General features: G+C 59.1%; 1 protein-coding gene across 1 annotated transcript; it reads right to left on the bottom strand.

The window, feature by feature from the left end:
• Positions 1-337: 337 nt before the first annotated feature.
• Positions 338-10,966, bottom strand: LOC144949263 (uncharacterized). The gene is made up of 5 exons (XM_078879183.1): positions 10,512-10,966; positions 9,354-9,648; positions 6,226-6,313; positions 2,365-4,750; positions 338-1,921 (listed from the first exon to the last, which is right to left on the bottom strand). Exons 1-5 carry the CDS (start codon positions 10,785-10,787, stop codon positions 1,478-1,480), a joined length of 3,489 nt encoding a protein of 1,162 aa, XP_078735309.1. The 5' UTR covers positions 10,788-10,966; the 3' UTR covers positions 338-1,477.
• Positions 10,967-22,809: the final 11,843 nt, after the last annotated feature.

Here is a 22,809-nt window from a genome sequence, read left to right as displayed (position 1 = left end):
GTGCTCGCTTACATCACTTGATCCGGAAGTCTGTTGAAGGCTACACGGGGAATCAGTCTTGTTGTATGTAATGTGTTTTTGTTGTGTATGTGTGGTGGTGGTGGGTTGTGGACGTGTGATTAATTATCATGTGCAGCTGTGTGCCCTCATCCTGGAGTTGCTGACCACTCGCCTGCATTGTTCACCACCCCCCCCACCATCTCCAACCAGGACACTTAAGGCCTCTGTCCTCTGTATACACCGAGGTGACCCACTTGGGATCCCTTGACCTGCCACCTCCATTGTGATCGGAGCGACCACTACCTGACGGTGACGCCACACAGCGCGACCCCGGGGCACGTGGTTCCACATTTATTTTGGGGCCCACGGGGCCCCGCCGCGTCCGTCCCTCCCGCCGAGCAACAACAAAACGATGACAGCATCAACGACAGCGACGAGGTTAACGACGACGACGACGTGAGTGATGAGTTGATGAGCGCCGCTGCCCCCCCCCCCCCCCCACGGAGAATGGAGCCTCCGCTCTTTGGCACGGGGCTCGGCCTTCGGTGGGGACGTCTGTGGGGAGGTGGAGCCGGGAATCGACGTGGTTCCGTCCAGGACGATGACCGTGGTGGTGGTGATGATGGCGGCGACCATGACGATATTGATGATCACAATGCTGATGACGATGCCATGACAACGACGACGCGTCTAGGAGCGTCCTCGCTGAACTCGTGCGCGTGGCCCGGCGCGAGTCTGTTCGCCGGTCACGCGGGCGGATTCCTACACCCCCCCCACCCCCCCTCCGCACACAACTTCGGTTCACATCTCGCGGTGAAGTCGGCCAAACCAATGGCATCGCCAAAGCGACGATGCCAACGCTGAATTGTCACGAGCGACGCGGCCACCTCGAGTCGAGTGGCCCTGCTCCGGCCGACCCCCTCCAACTCTCCACCCCCCTACCCCCATTCCCCCTCCCCCCCCAAGTCCAGAGGATCGTCAGTCTGATCCGGAATAATGGTCCCGTAGAACCAGGTCCCAACAAGACACCCGATCCTTGGATCCGAGTCTCGAGCCCAGAATCTCGGCCTCCTGGAGCCGAGTCTCAAGTCCCTCACCGCGAAAGGGTGGACCTCGTGTTTTCCCTCATCGGCAAGACCCCTCGCCGACAGCAACGCGCGGAGGCCACGTGGCCCAGCCGCTCCGAGTCTCAACGCGGTGTGGCCAGGGTCGTTGCGGGAGACGCGCCCGAAGGCCCCACGAGTCCAAGGTGGCCTCCCGGCGCTGTCTCCCCGGTGGGGCGCCCCAAGTGCTCAACAACTCGCGTCTCCGAATCGGGGTCGAAAGCTGTCCCCCCCAACAGCTCCCCCCAACCCCCGCGACCTCCGACCCCAGAGCGGTGGCCATCCCGGGGCTCCTCCGCGGGGTCGGTCCCCGTCGTGCCGCGTATCTACAAGCCGCCGCCGCCCACGTGACGGCTCGGGGGCCTCCCGAGCCGTCACGTGGGCGTCAGCGTGGCGGCCCGCGCCACCGCCTCGCACGCGGCCTGACCCCCGGCGCGTCCGGCCCGCTCGGCGGGGGGCGGCGCGCCCCCCGCGGTGTGGCCGGGGGGGCCTGCCCGGGAGCCGGGTTCGGGCCCCAGCGACCCTCCGGCCTGCCGGTGCAGGGGGAAGAGGCCGTCGCGGGCACGGGGCTGGGGGCGCCGTTCGCGGCCGCCGCCTCCGATCTTCGCCGACAGCTGCGGAGGCGGCTGTTGCTGTTGCTGCTGCGGTGGTTGTTGTTGCTGCTGTTGCTGTGGATGGTGGTGGTGGTGGTTGTTGTGGTGGTGCTGGTGGTGCGGGTTGTGGTGGTTGTGGTGGTTATGGTTTGGACGGTGTTTTGCGTCGAGGTCCGGAAGTTTTTTCAGGGCGAGGAGGCGATCCCACGGCCGGGAGAGCGCGCCCTGGGACACACACACGCGACACGCAACACGTGACGTGTGACGTACACGATATGTGACACGCAACACAATGCGACACTTGTCACTGTTATGTGTCTCGCGTATTATGCAAGTGCGTGACGCATGATACGCGCCATGTGACACACAATGCATGACACGAAACATGGGACAATGCGTGACGCACGACACGCTGATCAGCGTGCAGAGACCAACAACCTGCAGCGACTTCATTCCAGAGTCGCAGCCTCGTCTGTGCTGTGTCTGTGTCGTGGCGGTGCGGCGCGAGTAACGCACGCAACGCACGGTTGGCACAACTTAGGGGCTTAGAGAGTGAGGTGAGAGTGAGGTGAGTGTGGTAGCGACTGCGAGGCTGGCGAGGTGATGGCGAGGTGATGGCGAGTGCGATTGGAACGGGTGAGGAGGGTGGCGAGCACGCAAGGCCTCACCTGCTTGATGGGCCCGTGGGTCTCCGCGTGCCGTCTCCGCACCTCCACCCCGGGTTTCACCTCCTCTGCCTCCCCCTCCCCGGCCCGGCCGGGCACCCCCAATGGGCCCTCTGTGGGGGCCCCCGCCCCTGGTTTCTCGCTGCTCGCCTTGGGTGGGTCGGGGGTGGGGACCCCGGGGTCACGCCTGCCGCTCGGCTTGGCCCCCGCGTTGTAGGGGCCCAGGGCCTTGAACGAGGGCAGGGGCCCCGCGCGAGGCCTCCCCAGGTCGGAGCGGGGCCCGGTCTTCTCGGCCGCCGCCGCTACAGGGGTCCCCCCGTCGCGCCGGTACAGCGACGACAGCAGGGCCCGCTTGTCCCTCTGCGAGTCCCTGGCCGCCAGCGGGCCCTGCCGGGGCCCCGGCGACCCTCCCGACGCTTGGGCCCCACCGGCCCCCGCGGCCCCGTAGCCGGCGCAGCCGCCCCCGAAGAGGGCCCCGCCGTTCAGCGGAGCGGGACGTTGGTGCTGGGCGAGCGGGGCCTTGTGGGGGCCCGGCGGGTGCTTGGCGGGGGCCCCGTGGGCCGGCGGTCCCTGGCGGGGCACGTGGATGCCCGGAGGGGGCTTGTGAGTCACGGTGGGGCCCGAGACCAACTTGGGCCCCGGGCCGCCGGCCGGGCCCTGCTTGGCCGCGTGGCCCGGGGGCGGCGCGGGGTGGTGGAGGTCTCTGCGAGGGGGCCCCGGCCACTCGCGGGCGGGGCCCCGGGACGAGGCCGAGGCCTGGGTCCCCGCCGGCCCCGACGTGTGGGAGCAGTGGGCGGGAGCGGGAGCCGTGCCGGGGCCGCAGGGGCACGCGGCGGCGGGTCGCGGGCCCACGCCGCGACCCGCGGGGGCGGCGTTGGTCCCGCACGTCGGATGGAGGCCCTGGGTCCCCGTCCAGCGGGCCGGAGTCTCCCCGTCCCTCCCGGGGACTCCGGGGCCCGGTCCGCGTGGCGGCTGCTGCTGCTGCTGGCGGGAGGCGAGACGGGGCCGGGGCCCGCGGGGTTCGGAGGGGCCCTCATCCGTGTCCGACAGCTCGGAGCTGGAGGAGGAGGCAGAGGAGACCGCCGCCACCGTCGCCACCGCCGCAACCGCCGCCGGCGCCGCCGCCCCGCGCCCCGGGGTCCCGTTCCTCTCGCCGGGCCCCGCGGCGGCCCCCCGTGGGGGAAGTCGCAGCCTCAACGATCTGTCCACGAGCGACGGGGCCTCCTTGTCCTGCCCCGGGCGCCCATTCTCGGTCTCCGCCTTGGGCCCCGAGGCCGCGGGGCCCTGCTCCTGCCTCGCTTCCGCCGCGCCGCGCTCCCTCTCGCGCCTTCGCGCCTTCAGGTGCTGCAGCGCGGCCTTGACGAGCGCGGGGCCGTCCAGAGCCGGAGGCCTCTGCTGCTGCTGCTGCTGATGGGATGCGGGGCTCTTGGCGGGGGAAGTCTTGGGTTCCGCGTGGGGTCCGGGCGGCGGAGCCCCGTCCTTGCAGGGGAAGGGGATGACGACGCGAGGCAGCGCGGCTCGCACGCGAGGGACGGGGCCCGCGTGGGCCCCGGCGCGGGACGCCGAGCGGGGGGACGCAGGGGTCGCGACGGGCCTCCGCGCCGCCGCCGCCGCCGCCACGGGGGCCCCGGGGCCCGTGGCGGGGCCCCCGGCGCCCGCCCTGGCCATGCCGTCGCTCATCAGCGCTCGCTTGGCGGCCGGCCCGTCCCGCTCGTGGCTTCCTCCTCCGCCGCGGAAGAGTTTGACGTGCGGAGCCGCAACCAGCAGCTCCAGCCTCGGCTGCTTGAGGCACAGCCGAAGGGGCCCCGGGGGGGTCCCACCGCTCGGCTCGGCCCGCTCGGCCGGCGCGGCCCGCGGGGACGGCGCCGTCTCCGCGTGCTCGGGGCTCCCCCGCGTCACCCGGGCCCCCCCTCCCCCTCCGGCGGCCGCGCTGGCGGCCGCGCCGGCGGCCGTCGGGCGTCTCCTCAAGCCGGGCCCCTCCGCGGGCCCCGCCGTGGCCCCCGCGGAGGGCCCCGCGGAAGGCCCCGCGGAAGGTCCCGCGCGCCGCGAGGCCGCGGCCGCCTCGGGGCCCCGCGCCGCCGCCGCCGCGGCGGAGGCCGCGAGCCGCGCCCTCTTGGCCATGCGGCCCTCGCGGTCGCTCCCGGGACGCGGCCGTCTCCGCAGGGCCCCCACGCGGGGGCCCTCGCTCCCGGGGCCCCCGTCCCAGGCCCCCGCGGCACCCGCGCGGTGCTGCGCGAGGACGGAGCGCGTCCCGCTCTGGGCCCGATTCTCCCCCCGCGGCCCCGCGGCCCCGTGGGCCCCGTGGGCGCCGTGGGCCACCCGGGAGCGCTTGGCCCGGCCGCGGCTGCAGCGGCGCTCGGCGGTGGCCGGGGCCCGCACCTCGCAGAACCTGCGGGCACGCGGGCGGGCGTCAGGGGGTCGTATCGCGGGTCCCTGTTGGGGCCCTGTTGGGTCCCTGTTGGGTCCCTTTCATTTGGGGGTCCCCAGCTCGGGAGAGGGGGACGCCACCAGCAGGGGGCAGTGCAGGATCAGCAGCGGGAGGAGGAGGAGGAGGTGAGAGTCGAGGAGGAGAAGGAGGAGGTGGTGATAGAAGTGGAGATGAAAGGAGGTGGCGGACAGGAGGAAAGAGGCGAGGTGGTGATGGTGGAGAGAGGAGGAGGTGGAGAGAGGAGGAGGTGGAGGGAGGAGGAGGAGGAGAGACGAGATGGAGGGAGATGGAGAGAGGTGCAGCTACGGGGAGAGGACACAAGGTGGCGCACGAGGAGGGAGTCGTGTGGGGGGTGATTGATGGAGGTGGGAGGGAGGGAGGGAGGAGGCGGGGGAGGATGGATTGGAGGAGGTGCTTGGTGAGAGAAGCAGGTGGGGTTCAAAAGGTGGATTGAAGAGGTGGGAGGAGGCAAGAGAGGTGAGCGGAGGAGGTAACAGGAGCAGGTGGAGTGGCTGGGAGGCGGGGGGAGGGGAGGGGCTGTGGGTGAACTCCATCTGTTTTGGGGCTTGAAGTCCCGGTGCCAGGTGGAGCTCCACATCACCTCCCCCTTCACCTCCCCAACATCATCCCATCACCTCCCCCATCACCTCCCCAACATCATCCCATCACTTCCCCCATCACCTCCCCTAACATCATCCCATCACCTCCCCAACATCATCCCATCACCTCCCCCATCACCTCCCCAACATCATCCCATCACCTCCCCAACATCATCCCATCACTTCAGCAACATCATCCCATCACCACCCTATCATCATCCCATCACCAACACCCTTATCGTCATCATATAATCTTCCCCATCATCTCCCCGATGTGGTGAGTGTAGCGGTGAGTGCTGAGCGTGGTGGTGAGTGAGTCGTGAGTGGTGAGCGTGGTGGTGAGTGGTGGGTGAGTAGTGAGTGGTGGGTAGTAAGTGGTGAGCGTGGTGGTGAGTGGTGAGCGTGGTGGTGAGTGAGTGGTGAGTGAGTGGTGAGCGTGGTGGTGAGCGTGGTGGTGAGTGAGTGGTGAGCGTGGTGGTGAGTGGTGAGCGTGGTGAGTGGTGAGCGTAGTGATGAGCGCTATGAGTGAGAGGTGAGCGTGGTGGTGAGCGTGCTGAGTGAATGGTGAGCGTGGTGGCGAGTGGTGAGCGTTGGGGTTGAGTGGTGGTGAGTGGTGAGCGTGGTGGTGAGCGTGGTGGTGAGTGGTGAGCGTGGTGGTGAGGGGTGGTGAGCGTTGGGGTTGAGTGGTGGTGAGTGGTGAGCGTGGTGGTTAGTGGTGAGCGTGGTGAGCGTGGTGGTGAGCGTGGTGGTGAGTGGTGAGCGTGGTGGTGAGTGGTACGTTGGGGTTGAGTGGTGGTTAGTGGTGAGCGTGGTGAGCGTGGTGGTGAGTGAGCTCACCGGGGAGCGGCGAGTCCGTGACGGGAGCAGTCGAGGAGCGTGCCCACGTAGGTGCTGTTCCTCCAGCGCACGTGCAGCACCAACATACCTGAGTGGACACGTACAGACCAGTTCACACGCGGTGCACGTGTACACACACACGCGTGTGTACATGTATAGAATACACACACATGCGTGTACATGTATAGGACACACACACACGCGGTTCACGTGTACACATACATGTACACGCGTGTACACATACATGTACACGCGTGCACATGTATAGACTACACACACACACGCGTGTACATGTATAGACTACACACACACACGTGCACATGTATAGACTACACACACACGCGTGTACATGTATAGAACACACACACACGTGTGTACATGTATAGACTACACACACGCGTGTACATGTATAGACTACACACACACACGCGTGTACATGTATAGAACACACACACACGTGTGTACATGTATAGACTACACACACACGTGCACATGTATAGACTACACACACACGCGTGTACATGTATAGAACACACACACACACGTGTACATGTATAGACTACACACACGCGTGTACATGTATAGACTACACACACACACGCGTGTACATGTATAGAACACACACACACACGTGTACATGTATAGACTACACACACGCGTGTACATGTATAGACTACACACACACACGCGTGTACATGTATAGACTAGCTACATACGCATACACAGACACGCCCGACCGCCTTTGTCTCCCCAATGCTGACGTTCACAGACCACATCACGCGTTCATTTATGGCTGAGTCGACCCAAGGGAGGCTTAGGACCGGTTCAGATATCACTCGCCACAGATGTTGGCGAGTGATAGCGCAGCGCGCCAACCACTGCGCCACCGCTCCCCCCCTCCCCCGCACACAAAGACAAAGATCCCCCGTATAGCCTTCAACAAACTGTTGGGGCAAGTGCTGTGAACGAGCAGCACCTTTAAGGTGCCACCACTGTGGCACACGTGGGGGGGTGGGTGGGTGGCCAGCACCACCACGCCTGACACACACGTGCTCACACATGCACGTATACAGTACAAAGACAAAGATCCCCCGCGTAGCCTTAACAGACTGTTGGGGCAAGTGCTGTTGAAGGCCAGAACGGCACACGAGGGGGTGGGTGGCCAGCACGCACGCCCGGCCGCCTTTGTCTCGCTAGTGGCGATATTTGTACGCACCGCACCAGGTACTCATTTGAGGCTGAGTCGACCTAGGGGAGGCCCAGGACCGGTTCAGATAATCGTCACCGGTGGTGGCCGTGAGTGGGAATCGAACTCGGGTCGTCAGGTTCGTAGCGCAGCGCTAACCGCTACACCACCACTCCCCACAGTACACACAGACACACACAGACACGTGTGTACATGCACACACGTACTGTATATATACTGTGTACGTATGTTCAAAGACAAAGACCCCTCCCCTGCCTTCAAACTGGTGGGGCATGTGATGGCGAGTTTCTAACGCCACACACACACAGTAGACAGTACAGTCACATCCACAGAGACAAAGATCCCCCAAGTAGCCTTGAACAGAACTGTTGGGGCAAGTGCTGTTAGCGAGTAGCACCTATGAAGGCCGGCACGGTACACGAGGGGGTGGGTGGCCAGCACCACGTTGACACACACACACGTGAAACCGCATTCACACATGCACACTGACATACGTGTATGCTCGAATATAATTACAAACACACCATCGCCACCACAATGATGTCATCATCAACAAAGATCACCCGTATAGCCTTCACAGACTGCAGGAGCAAGTGCTGTAAGCGAGCACCACCCATCACCCACTGTCGTCATCGCCATCACGGCAACACAATAATCATCATCACCAGTCAACACCACCATCACCACCACCCACCACCACCACCAGTCAACACTACCATCACCACTCACCAACACCACCATCACCACCACCAACACGACCATCACCACTCACCAACACCACCATCACCACCACCATCACCACCACCACCACCACCAGTCAACACTACCATCACCACTCACCAACACCACCATCACCACCACCAACACGACCATCACCACTCACCAACACCACCATCACCACCACCATCACCACCACCACCACCACCAGTCAACACTACCATCACCACTCACCAACACCACCATCACCACCACCAACACGACCATCACCACTCACCAACACCACCATCACCACCACCATCACCACCACCACCAGTCAACACTACCATCACCACTCACCAACACCACCATCACCACCACCATCACCACCACCCACCACCACCACCAGTCAACACTACCATCACCACTCACCAACACCACCATCACCACCACCATCACCACCACCATCACCACTCACCACCAGTCAACACCACCACCATCGCCAACACCACCACAACCAGTCACCACCATCACCATCATCAACACTCACCACCACCACTACCAGTCAACACCACCACTCACCACCAGTCACCACCACCATCACCACCAACACGACCATCACCACCACCACTCACCACCACCACCAGCAACCACCACCAGCCAACACCACTCACCACCACCAGTCAACACCACAACCACCAGTCAACACCACCACCACCATCAACCATCCCCATCGCTCGCAGGGCGCGGGTCGATCCAGGGGCCCCAGGGGGAGGGGTCGCCCCCCACCCCGCCCCCCGCGACGCCGCGGGCTGATTAACCCTTAATTAGAATTTATACCCCGAGAGCGGCGCGTCGTTAATTAGCGCTCCAATCAGGGCCCTTCGCGCCCCCCCCACATCTCGGCGGCCCCCACCCCCTCCCCCGGACCCCCCACCCCCCACCGCTGTCCTCGAAACAACTCTTCTCATCGCGTGCAGCAGCCATGGTCACTCCACTGCTGGATGACGACGAGAAGCCGATCCACGCCGCGCTGGTTTACGCGGCGACCATACTTCACCACGCCGGTCAGTGCGACCCGCACGCACTCCGTCGCCCTCCCTCACCCCTCGTTACCCCCCCCCAACACCTCCACCACCACCTCCATCACCTCCACCTCGCTCCTCCAACCCCCCCGTGCCCCCCCCGTGCCCCTCCCCCCCGTGCCCCCCCCCCCCCTCCTCACCCGCTTGGTTCTCGTGCCACACGAGGCCGTGCAGCCTGACGCTGGTGCCCGGCTCGCAGGGCCCCAGGCAGGCCGGCTCCGTGAGGCTCCACGCGTCACGGCACCCGGGGGTCCCCGGGGGGGGAGCCCCCCCCTCCTCTCCATCTCCCTCCTCCTCCTCCCCCTCCTCCAGGGATGCGACCCCCTCGCTCGCGGGACCCCCCGCGGGGCGCGGGGAACTCCCGTGGACCCCCCCGCCCCCGGGGCCCAGGGCGCACGGGGGAGACGGCGCCATGCGGGGGTAGTGAGGGCCCACCTGGGGGGAGGGGAGGGCGGGTTGAGTGTCGCCTCCTCCATCACCTCCATCACCTCCTCGCTGATCTAAAGGCGGCGCGCGTGCAGCGCGGAGGGGTGGCTCAGGGTGGGGTGAGGGGGTGGGGTGAGGTGAGGGGGTGGGGTGAGGGGGTGGGGTGAGGTGAGGGGGTGGAGGGGTGGGGTGAGGGGGTGAGGTGGGTGTCTGGTGTGGGTGTGTGGAGGGTGTGTGGTGAGTCTGTGTGGTGAGGGTGCGTTGTGAGTCTGTGGTGTGAGGGTGTGTGGTGAGTCTGTGTTGTGTGTGGTGAGGGTGTGTGGTGAGGGTGTGTGGTGAGTCTGTTGTGTGTGGTGAGGGTGTGGTGAGGGTGTGTGGTGAGTCTGTGTTGTGTGTGGTGAGGGTGTGGTGAGGGTGTGTGGTGAGGGTGTGTGGTGAGGGTGTGTGGTGAGTCTGTTGTGTGTGGTGAGGGTGTGGTGAGGGTGTGTGGTGAGTCTGTGTTGTGTGTGGTGAGGGTGTGGTGAGGGTGTGTGGTGAGTCTGTGTTGTGTGTGGTGAGGGTGTGTGGTGAGGGCATGTGGTGAGTCTGTGCTGGGTGGTGAGGGTGTGTGGTGAGTCTGTGTTGTGTGTGGTGAGTCTGTGTTGTGTGTGGTGAGGGTGTGTGGTGAGGGTGTGTGGTGAGGGTGTGTGGTGAGGGCGTATGGTGAGGGTGTGTGGTGAGTCTGTGCTGGGTGGTGAGGGTGTGTTGTGAGTCTGCGGTGCGAGTCTGCGGTGCGAGCGGTGAGGTCACGTGGTGTGACATGCGGTGTGTATTTGGTAAGGGCTGGGAGGTGAGTGGTGGTGGTGAGGAGCGAGGTGCAGGGGGGGGGTCACCTGCTCTCCCCCCGCGCACGCGCCACGAGGGGTCGCGCCCCCCGCGACGCTGGGCTCGGCGTCGCGGAAAAGAAGTCCTCCCTCCTCCTCCTCCTCGTCACCCTCCTCCTCATCCTCCTCCTCATCCTCCTCCTCTTCCTCCACTTCCTCCACCTCGTCGTCCTCCTCCTCCTCCTCAGCTCCGGCTCCGACCGCCGCGCTGTCCCCTTCGCTCTCCCGCTCCATCTCCTCCTCCCTGGTGCCACGCGACTCCCCTACGAGGCCCCGCGTCGCCATGGCCCCCCCCCTCCCCCCCCGGGTCGCGCCGGGTCAGGGTCACGGGGTCCCTCAGGGTCACTCGGGGTCACTCGGGGTCACGGGGGTCCCTCGTGGTGACGGGTCCCTCGGGGTCACTCAGGGTCACGGGGTCCCTCGGGGGGAACCTGTTCAGGGGGCCCGGGGGAGGGGGGTGGGGTGACGGTGGATGGGGGAGGGGTGGGTGGGGGGGGCGGGTGGGGGGCGGGGGAGACAAAGGTGGAGGGGTGGAGAAGGTGCGGGGCAGAGTGGATGAGGAGTGAAGTGAGAGTGCGGCAGGAGAGAGCGGCAGGAGAGAGGAGAGAGAGTAGTAGTGGCAGCAGGAGGAGGGGGAGGGGGATGAGAGTGAAGAGGAGGAGGAAGAGGGATGTGTGTGGAAACGGAGTGCGGTGAGGGTGGAGCAGGAGAGACAACGGTGGAGGGAAGACAAAGTGCAGTAGACAACGTGGAGGAGGAGGAGGAGAGAGATGAGGGTGAAGAGGAGGGTTGAGAGTGAAGACGATGGGGGAGATGAGAGTGAAGAGGAGATGAGAGTGAAGAGGAGATGAGAGTGAAGAGGAGATGAGAGTAAAGACGATGGGGGAGATGAGAGTGAAGAGGAGGGGTTGAGAGTGAAGAGGGGGAGGAGGAGGGGGAGATGAGTGCGACGAGACAGAGGGGAGAATAGGAGAACGAGAATTTGTAGGAGAGAGCGGAGGAGGAGGAGAGGGGGGTAGGGGGAGATGAGAGAGGTTGGCGAAAGGGGAGAGGCGAGGGAGGAGATGAGAGGGAGGAGGGGGAACGAGGGGGGAGGGAGGGGGTGGACAGGAGCGAGAGAGAGATGGGGAGGGGGATAGGGGGTCGTTAGGGGTTATTAGGGGTCGTGTACCCTCGCCCCCCGCTGTCCCCCCAACAAGAGGGGTCGAGGCAGGGAGAGTGGGAGAGTGAGTGGGTGAGTGGGAGAGTGGAGTGAGTGAGTGGGAGAGTGAGTGAGTGAGTGGGAGAGTGAGTGAATGGGAGAGTGAGTGAGTGGTAGAGTGAGTGAGTGGGAGAGTGAGTGAGTGGGAGAGTGAGTGAGTGGGAGAGTGAGTGAGTGGGAGAGTGAGTGGGAGAGTGAGTGAGATAGTGAGTGAGTGGGAGAGTGAGTGAGTGAGAGAGTGAGTGAGATAGTGAGTGAGTGAGAGAGTGAGTGAGAGAGTGAGTGAGATAGTGAGTGAGAGAGTGAGTGAGTGGGAGAGTGAGTGAGTGAGATAGTGGGTGAGTGAGAGAGTGAGTGGGAGAGTGAGTGAGTGGGAGAGTGAGTGAGTGGGAGAGTGAGTGAGTGAGTGGGAGAGTGAGTGAGTAAGATAGTGAGTGAGATAGTGAGTGAGGGAGTGAGTGAGAGAGTGAGTGAGTGGGAGAGTGAGTGAGTGAGTGGGAGATGTGAGTGAGTAAGATAGTGAGTGAGTGGGAGAGTGAGTGAGATAGTGAGTGAGTGAGAGAGTGAGTGAGATATTGAGTGAGATAGTGAGTGAGTGAGGGAGTGAGTGGGAGAGTGAATGAGTGGGAGAGTGAGTGAGTGAGTGGGAGAGTGAGTGAGATAGTGAGTGAGTGAGGGAGTGAGTGGGAGAGTGAATGAGTGGGAGAGTGAGTGAGTGAGTGGGAGAGTGAGTGAGTGAGAGAGTGAGTGAGTGGAGAGTGAGTGAGTGGGAGAGTGAGTGAGTGAGAGAGTGAGTGAGATAGTGAGTGGGAAAGTGAGTGAGTCCCGCTCACGGCTAACATCAGTGGCCAGTGAAATCCAAACCAGAACCTCTCTCTTAGTTCAGCGTCACCTTAAATGACCATCTGTCGCGGTGTTTAGACACCAGGACTGGGGGAGACAAAGGCGGTCGGGCGTGGTTCTGGCCACACACCCTGCGCCGTGCCGGTCCTTAATAGTTGCTCGCTAGCAACACTTGTCTCAAAGGTGTGTATGTTTACCCGGGGCATCTTTGTATTTGTGTGTTAGTGTTTCATCGTGTTTGCGTCTGAGGTTGTGTGCGAGAGAGTTTGGGAGACTGTGAGTGTTGTGTGTGTGAGAGAGTGTGAGAAAGAGAGTGTGAGAGAGTGTTTGTGTGCGAGAGCAAGAGAACTGTGTGTGAGAGAGACTGTGTGTGTGTGAGACTGTGTGTGTGTGTGAGACTGTGTGTGTGTGAGAGAGAGTTTCTGTGTGTGTGTGAGAGAGACTGTACGTGTGTGAGACTGTGTGTGTGTGAGACTGTGTGTGTGTGAGACTGTGTGTGTGTGAGACTGTGTGTGTGTGAGAGAGACTGTGTGTGTGTGAGAGAGACTGTGTGTGTGAGACTGTGTGTGTGTGTGAGACTGTGTGTGTGTGAGACTGTGTGTGTGAGAGACTGTGTGTGTGTGAGAGAGACTGTGTGTGTGAGACTGTGTGTGTGTGTGAGACTGTGTGTGTGTGAGACTGTGTGTGTGTGAGACTGTGTGTGTGTGAGAGAGACTGTGTGTGTGAGACTGTGTGTGTGTGTGAGACTGTGTGTGTGTGAGACTGTGTGTGTGAGAGACTGTGTGTGTGAGAGACTGAGTGTGTGAGTGATTGAGTGAGTGTGTGTGTGACAGTGTGTGAGGGAGCGTGTGATAGGAGTCTGTGTGTTGAGGGAGGGAGTGTGAGGGAGAGTGCGCGTGATAGGGTGTGTGAGAGAGAGACTGTGTGTGTGTGAGGCTGTGTGTGTGAGACTGTGTGTGTGTGAGACTGTGTGTGTGTGTGTGAGACTGTGTGTGTGTGTGTGAGAGAGACTGGGTGTGTGTGTGTGAGAAAGACTGGGTGTGTGAGAGAGAGTCTGTGTGTGTGTGAGAGAGACTGTGTGTGTGTGAGAGACTGGGTGTGTGAGAGAGAGTCTGTGTGAGAGAGACTGGGTGTGTGTGAGAGAGAGTCTCTGTGTGTGTGTGAGAGAGACTGTGTGAGAGACTGTGTGTGTGTGTGAGACTGTGTGTGTGTGAGACTGTGTGTGTGAGAGAGACTGTGTGTGTGAGACTGTGTGTGAGACTGTGTGTGTGTGAGACTGTGTGTGTGTGCGCGACTGGGTGTGTGTAAGAGAGACTGTGTGCGTGTGTGAGACTGGATGTGTGTGAGAGACTGGGTGTGTTAGAGACTGGGTGTGTGTGAGACTGGGTGTGTGAGAGAGACTGGGTGTGTGAGAGAGAGACCGTGTGTGTATGTGAGAGACTGTGTATGTGTGTGTGAACGAGAGTGTGTTTCGCGAGTGCTAGAGAGGGTGTGGTTTGTTGTGAGACTGAGTGTGTGAGTGATTGAGTGAGTGTGTGTGTGACAGTGTGTGAGGGAGCGTGTGATAGGAGTCTGTGTGTTGAGGGAGGGTGTGTGTGTGTGGGAGAGAGATCGTGTGTGGGAGAGTCTGTGTGTGTGTGAGAGTGTGAGGTGGAGTGCGTGACAGATTGAGTATGTGTGCGAGCGAGTGTGCGAGAGTGTAATTGTGTGTGCATGTGTGTAAGGGAGAGAGAGGGCGAGTGTGTGAATGAGAGATTGTGAGAGATTGAAAACGTGTGACAGTGCGAGAGAGAGAATATGTTAGGAGTGTTAGGGAGTGTGAGAGATTGAGTGTGTGTGTGAGATAGAGTGCGTGTGTGAGAGAGAGAGATTGTGTAAGGGAGTGTGTTAGACTATGTGTGTGTCTATGTGAGTGTGTGAGTGTGAGAGAGATTGTGTGAGAGTGCGTGTGTGTGAGAGAGATGGTGTAAGGGAGTGTGTTAGACTGTGTGTGAATGCGCGTGAGTGTTGTGGGTGAGGGAGTGTGTGTGACAGATTGAGAGTGTGTGTGAGGGAGAGCGAGTGAGTGTGTGAGAGATTGTGAGAGTGTGTGTGAGAGACGGTGTAAGGGAGTGTGTTAGACTGTGTGTGAGTGTGTGAGGGAGTGTGTGTGTGTGACAGATTGAGAGTGTGTGTGCGAGAGAGACGTTGTAAGGGAGTGTGTTAGACTCTGTGTGTGTGAATGCGCGTGAGTGTTGTGTGTGAGGGAGTGTGTGTGTGACAGATTGAGAGTGTGTGTGAGGGAGAGCGAGTGAGTGTGTGAGAGATTGTGAGAGTGTGTGTGAGAGACGGTGTAAGGGAGTGTGTTAGACTGTGTGTGAGTGTGTGAGGGAGTGTGTGTGTGTGACAGATTGAGTGTGTGTGTGAGGGAGTGTGTGTGTGTGTGACAGATTGAGTGTGTGTGTGAGGGAGAACGAGTGAGTGTGTGAGAGAAAGAATATAAATGATGTTCGGTAATGAGCGAGGCAGTGTGTGTGTACGTGTCTGTGTGTACGTGTGTCTGTGTGTACGTGTGTCTGTGATGACGTGTGTCTGTGTGTACGTGTGTCTGTGATGACGTGTGTACGTGTGTCTGTGTGTACGTGTGTCTGTGTGTACGTGTGTCTGTGATGACGTGTGTCTGTGTGTACGTGTGTCTGTGATGACGTGTGTCTGTGTGTACGTGTCTGTGTGTACGTGTGTCTGTGATGACGTGTGTCTGTGTGTCTGTGTGTACGTGTGTCTGTGTGTACGTGTGTCTGTGTGTACGCGTGTCTGGTTAGTGCGCTATGCTACGAACCCGGCGACCCGAGTTCGATTCCCGCTCACGGCTATCAACACCGGTGACGATTATCTGAACCAGTCCCTGTGCCTCCCCTAGGTCGACTCAGCCTAAAATTAGTACCTGGGGCGGTGTGTATGCATCAGGACTGGGGAGACAAATGCGGCCGGGCGTGGTGCTGGCCACTCAACCCCTCCCGTAACGTGCCAGCCTTCATAGATGCTACTCGCTAACAGCACTTGCCCCAGCAGTCTGTTGAGGCTATACGGGGGATTATTATCTTTGGCTTGTGCATGTATGTGTTTAATCAGTTGGTTTTGTGTGTTCAGTTTAAATGTGTGTGTTGAGGGTGTGCTATGTGAGAGGTGTGTGAGGGGTGTGTGTGTGTCTTTGTGTGCTGTGCCGGCCTTCATAGGTGATCGCTAACAGCGCTTGCCCCAACAGTCTGTGAAGGCTATACGGGGGATCTTTGGCTTTGTGTAGTGTGTGTGTGTGTTTAATCTGTCGTGTGTGTGTGTTGAGTGTGTGGTATGTGAATGATTATAGTGAATGTGTGTGTGTGTCTGGTATGTGTGGGTGGTGAGAGTGGTGAGTGTGTGGTGTGTGTGTTAAGTCTGTGTGTGTGTGTGGTGTGTGTGTGGTATGTGAATGATTATAGTGAATGTGTGTGTGTGTCTGGTATGTGTGAGTGGTGAGGGTGGTGAGTGTGTGGTGTGTGTGTTAAGTCTGTGTGTGTGTGAGTGTGTGGTATGTGAATGATTATAGTGAATGTGTGCGTGTCTGGTATGTGTGAGTGGTTAGGGTGGTGAGTGTGTGGTGTGTGTGTTAAGTCTGTGTGTGTGTTGAGTGTGTGGTGTGTGAATGATTATAGTGAATGTGTGTGTGTGTCTGCTATGTGTGAGTGTTGAGGGTGGTGAGTGTGGTGTGTGTGTTAAGTCTGTGTGTGTGTCGAGTGTGTGGTATGTGAATGATTATAGTGAATGCGTGTGTGTGTCTGGTATGTGTGAGTGGTGAGGGTGGTGAGTGTGTGGTGTGTGTGTTAAGTCTGTGTGTGTGTGTTGAGTGTGTGGTATGTGAATGATTATAGTGAATGTGTGTGTGTGTCTGGTATGTGTGAGTGGTGAGAGTGGTGAGTGTGTGGTGTGTGTGTTTAATCTGTCGTGTGTGTGTGTTGAGTGTGTGGTATGTGAATGATTATAGTGAATGTGTGTGTGTCTCTGGTATGTGTGAGTGGTGAGCGCTGTGTGTGTGGTGTTTCATGAGCATGGTATGGTGAGTGCCAAGATTGTCATCGCTTACCACACACATTACAGAAAACTCACCACACTGCACACAATGCAACACTCACCCAAACAATACTCACATCGCAAAACACTCAATGTAACACATAGCACAACCATCACAATCCTCACCACACACTAATCAGCACTCACCCCACATGGCACACTTTAAATACTCACCACACTGCACACATTACACCACTCACCACTCTCACCACACACTCACAACACTCACTGCATAGCACACATTACACCACTCACCACACCACTCACCACACATTACACCACTCACCACACCCTCACCACACAATACACCACTCACCACATAGCACATTACACCACTTACCACTCTCACCACACACTCACAACACTCACTACATAGCACACATTACACCACTCACCACTCTCACCACACACTCACAACACTCACTACATAGCACACATTACACCACTCACCACACTGCACACCACTTACCACACTCACCACTCACTACACCCTCACCACACATTACACCACTTACCACTCTCACCACACACTCACTACATAGCACACATTACACCACTCACCACACTGCACACCACTCACCACACTCACCACTCACTACACCCTCACCACACATTACACCACTTACCACTCTCACCACACACTCACTACATAGCACACATTACACCACTCACCACACTCTCACCACACATTACACCACTTACCACTCTCACCACACACTCACTACATAGCACACATTACACCACTCACCACACCCTCACCACACATTACACCACTCACCACACTCACCACATAGCACATTACACCACTTACCACACCCTCACCACTCCACTCACCCCTCCCCGCACACTCCACACACACAAAGCACCGTCGGCACACGTGGCCCAGCCTAAACAATACGAGCCGCCAACAGCTACACACACACACAGCCACACACACACACACAGCCACACACACACACACAGCCACACACACAGCCACACACACACACAGCTACACACACACACAGCTACACACACACACACAGCCACACACACACAGCCACACACACACACAGCCACACACACACAGCCACACTCTAATCTATACACTCATCTACACACACAGCCACACACACACAGCCACACACACACAGCTACACACTAATCTACACACTCATCTACACACACACACATCCACACACACACAGCTACACACTAATCTACACACTCATCTACACACACACACATCCACACACACACAGCTACACACTAATCTACACACTCATCTACACACACACACAGCCACACACACACAGCCACACACACACACAGCTACACACTAATCTACACACACTCATCTACACACACAGCCACACACTAATCTACACACACAGCCACACACACACACAGCTACACACACAGACACACAGCTACACACACACAGCCACACACTAATCTACACACTCATAGCTACACACACACATATTCACACTTCACTGTAAACCACTGTACCCGGCATAGCACGCAGCACGGGGCATGACAGCACCGGATATAGCACGACACGGGAAACAGCAACACACACACAGCAACACACACACACACACAGCCACACACACAGCAACACACACACACACAGCCACACACACACACACACAGCCACACACACACACAGCAACACACACACACAGCAACACACACACACAGCAACACACACACACACAGCAACACACACACAGCAACACACACACACACAGCCACACACACACACACAGCCACACACACACAGCAACACACACACACACAGCAACACACACACACACAGCCACACACACACAGCAACACACACACACACAGCAACACACACAGTACTACACACACACAGCAACACACACACACATCACACACACAGCCACACACACAGCAACACACACACAGCAACACACACACAGCAACACACACACAGTACTACACACACACAGCAACACACACACACATCACACACACAGCCACACATACACAGTACTACACAGCCACACACACACATCAACACACAGTGACTACACAGCACCACACAGACAGCATCACACACACACGACACCACTCACGGCATCACACAAAGCACTACACTCACCTGACCACACTCACCACACCACACTCACCACACTCACCTCATTCACCACACTCACCTCATTCACCACACTCACCTCACCACACTCACCACACCACACTCACCACACTAACCTCACTCACCACACTGACCACACCACACTCACCACACTCACCACACTCACCACACTAACCTCACTCACCACACTCACCTCACCACACTCACCACACCGCACTCACCGCACTCACCACACTCACCACACCGCACTCACCACACCACACTCACCTCACCACACTCACCACACTAACCTCACTCACCACACTCACCACACTCATCACACCAACCTCACTCACCACACTCACCTCACTCACCACACTCACCTCACTCACCACACTCACCACACTCACCTCACCACACTCACCACACTCACCACACTAACCTCACTCACCACACTCACCACACTCACCACACCGCACTCACCGCACTCACCACACTCACCACACTCACCACACCGCACTCACCACACCGCACTCACCGCACTCACCACACTCACCACCCTCACCACACCGCACTCACCTCACTCACCACACTCACCTCACTCACCACACCACACTCACCACACTCACCACTCACCACACTCACCACACCGCACTCACCACACTCACCACACTCACCACACTCACCACACCCACCGCACTCACAGCACCACACTCACCTCACCACACTCACCAAACCACACTCACCACACTCACAGCACCACACTCACCACACCACACTCACCACACCGCACTCACCACACTCACCACATTCACCACACCACACTCACCGCCCTCACCACACCACACTCACCACACCACACTCACCACACCGCACTCACCACATTCACCACACCACACTCACCACATCGCACTCACCACACTCAACACACTCACCACACCACACTCACCACACCGCACTCACCACACCACACTCACCATACTCACCACACCGGACTCACCACACTCACCTCACCACACTCACCACACCACACTCACCAAACTAACCTCACTCACCACACCGCACTCACCGCACTCACCACACCGCACTCACCACACTCACCACACCACACTCACCACACCGCACTCACCACACCGCACCACACCGCTACACACTCACAGCACCACACTCACCACACTCACCTCACCACACTCACCACACTCACCACTCACCACACTCACAGCACCACACTCACCTCACCACACTCACCACACCACACTCACCACACTCACCGCACTCACCACACCACACTCACCACACTCACCACACCGCACTCACCACACTCACCACACCACACTCACCACACCGCACTCACCACACTCACCACACTCACCTCACTCACCACACCGCACTCACCGCACTCACCGCACTCACCGCACTCACCACACCACACTCACCACGCCGCACTCACCACACTCACCACACCACACTCACCACACTAACCACACCACACTCACCACACTCACCACACTCACCACACCGCACTCACCACACCACACTCACCACACCACACTCACCCCACTCACCACACTCACCACACCGCACTCACCACACTCACCACACCGCACTCACCACACCGCACTCACCACACCGCACTCACCACACCGCACTCACCACACCGCACTCACCAGACCACACCACACTCACCACACCACACTCACCACACCACACCACACTCACCTCACCACACTCACCTCACCACACTCACCTCACCACACTCTCCTCACCACACTCACCTCACCACACCCACCACACCACACCACACTCACCACACCGCACTCACCACACTCACCACACCACACTCACTACACTCATCACACCACACTCACCACACCACACTCACCACACCGCACTCACCACACCACACTCACCACACTCACCACACCACACCGCACTCACCACACCGCACTCACCACACCGCACTCACCACACCGCACTCACCAGACCACACCACACTCACCACACCACACTCACCACACCACACCACACTCACCTCACCACACTCACCTCACCACACTCACCTCACCACACTCTCCTCACCACACCACACCACACTCACCACACCGCACTCACCACACTCACCACACCACACTCACCACACTCATCACACCACACTCACCACACCACACTCACCACACCGCACTCACCACACCACACTCACCACACTCACCACACCACACCGCACTCACCACACCGCACTCACCACACTCACCACACCACACTCACCACACCACACTCACCACACCACACACCACACCACACTCGCCATACCACACTCACCTCACCACACTCACCACACTCACCGCACTCACCACACCACACTCACCACACCGCACTCACCACACTCACCACACCACACTCACCACACCGCACTCACCACACTCACCACACTCACCTCACTCACCACACCACACTCACCGCACTCACCACACTCACCACACCACACTCACCACACTCATCACACCACACTCACCACACCACACTCACCTCACCACACTCACCACACTCACCGCACTCACCACACCACACTCACCACACCGCACTCACCACACTCACCACACCACACTCACCACACCGCACTCACCACACTCACCACACTCACCTCACTCACCACACCACACTCACCGCACTCACCACACTCACCACACCACACTCACCACGCCGCACTCACCACACCACACCGCACTCACCACACTCACCACACCACACTCACCACACTCACCACACCACACTCACCACACTCACCACACCGCACTCACCACACTCACCACACCGCACTCACCACACCGCACTCACCAGACCACACCACACTCACCACACCACTCACCACACTCACCACACCACACTCACCACACCACACCACACTCTCCTCACCACACTCACCTCACCACACCACACTCACCACACCACACCACACTCACCACACCGCACTCACCACACTTACCACACCACACTCACCACACCACACTCACCACACTCATCACACCACACTCACCACACCACACTCACCACACCGCACTCACCACACCGCACTAACCACACTCACCACACCACACCGCACTCACAACACCGCACTCACCACACCACACTCACCACACCACACTCACCACACCACACTCACCACACTCACCACACCACACTCGCCATACCACACCACACTCACCTCACCACACTCACCTCACCACACTCACCACACCGCTCTCACCACACTCACCACACCACACTCACCACACTCACCACACCACACTCACCACACTCACCACACCACACTCACTACACCACACTCACCACACCGCACTAACCACACTCACCACACCACACTCACCACTCCACACTCACCACTCCACACCCACCACACCACACTCACGACATAACACTCACGACACCACACTTACAACTGCACCACACTCACACCACAGCACCGCACACAGCACACCACACTCACCACACTGCACTCACCACACTCACCACACCACACTCACCACACCACAACACCGCACACAGAACCACACAGCACTACACACTCCACACCAGCCCGCACAATACATAGCACAGCACACACACACGGCACAGTATAATATAGCATGCAGGACATAGCACACATGATCTCGTGCACAAGACATAGCACACATGGTATAGCACGATGTGCGATATAGACGTAGCCAATACACACGACATCAACAATAACATAGCACACAGTAGCAACAGCACACAGGGCAGCAGCAACACACACAATCATAGCCTCCAGCAAGACACAGCACACACCACCACACAGCACACACCACAACACATAGTATGCGCATAGTTTACACAGAGCACAAAGGCCATAGCGTGCACACACAGCACACGATAAAAAGCACACGCAGAAGACAAGACAGCACTCAGAGCCTACGATTCATAGCATGCACAGTACACACGGAGACATAGCAACACACACATAGCAAGACTCACAACAGCAGACACCACGAGTCAAAGTACAGCCCCACGCACAGCACGCGAGACTCAAAGCATAGCATGCTCCACACAACTCACAGCACAAGGACTGATAAACACAG

The sequence above is a fragment of the Lampetra fluviatilis genome, chromosome 53 (genome assembly GCF_964198595.1).
Source record: "Lampetra fluviatilis chromosome 53, kcLamFluv1.1, whole genome shotgun sequence".
Classification (NCBI taxonomy): Eukaryota; Metazoa; Chordata; class Hyperoartia; order Petromyzontiformes; family Petromyzontidae; genus Lampetra; species Lampetra fluviatilis.
This window is presented reverse-complemented; position numbering and strand designations above follow the sequence as displayed.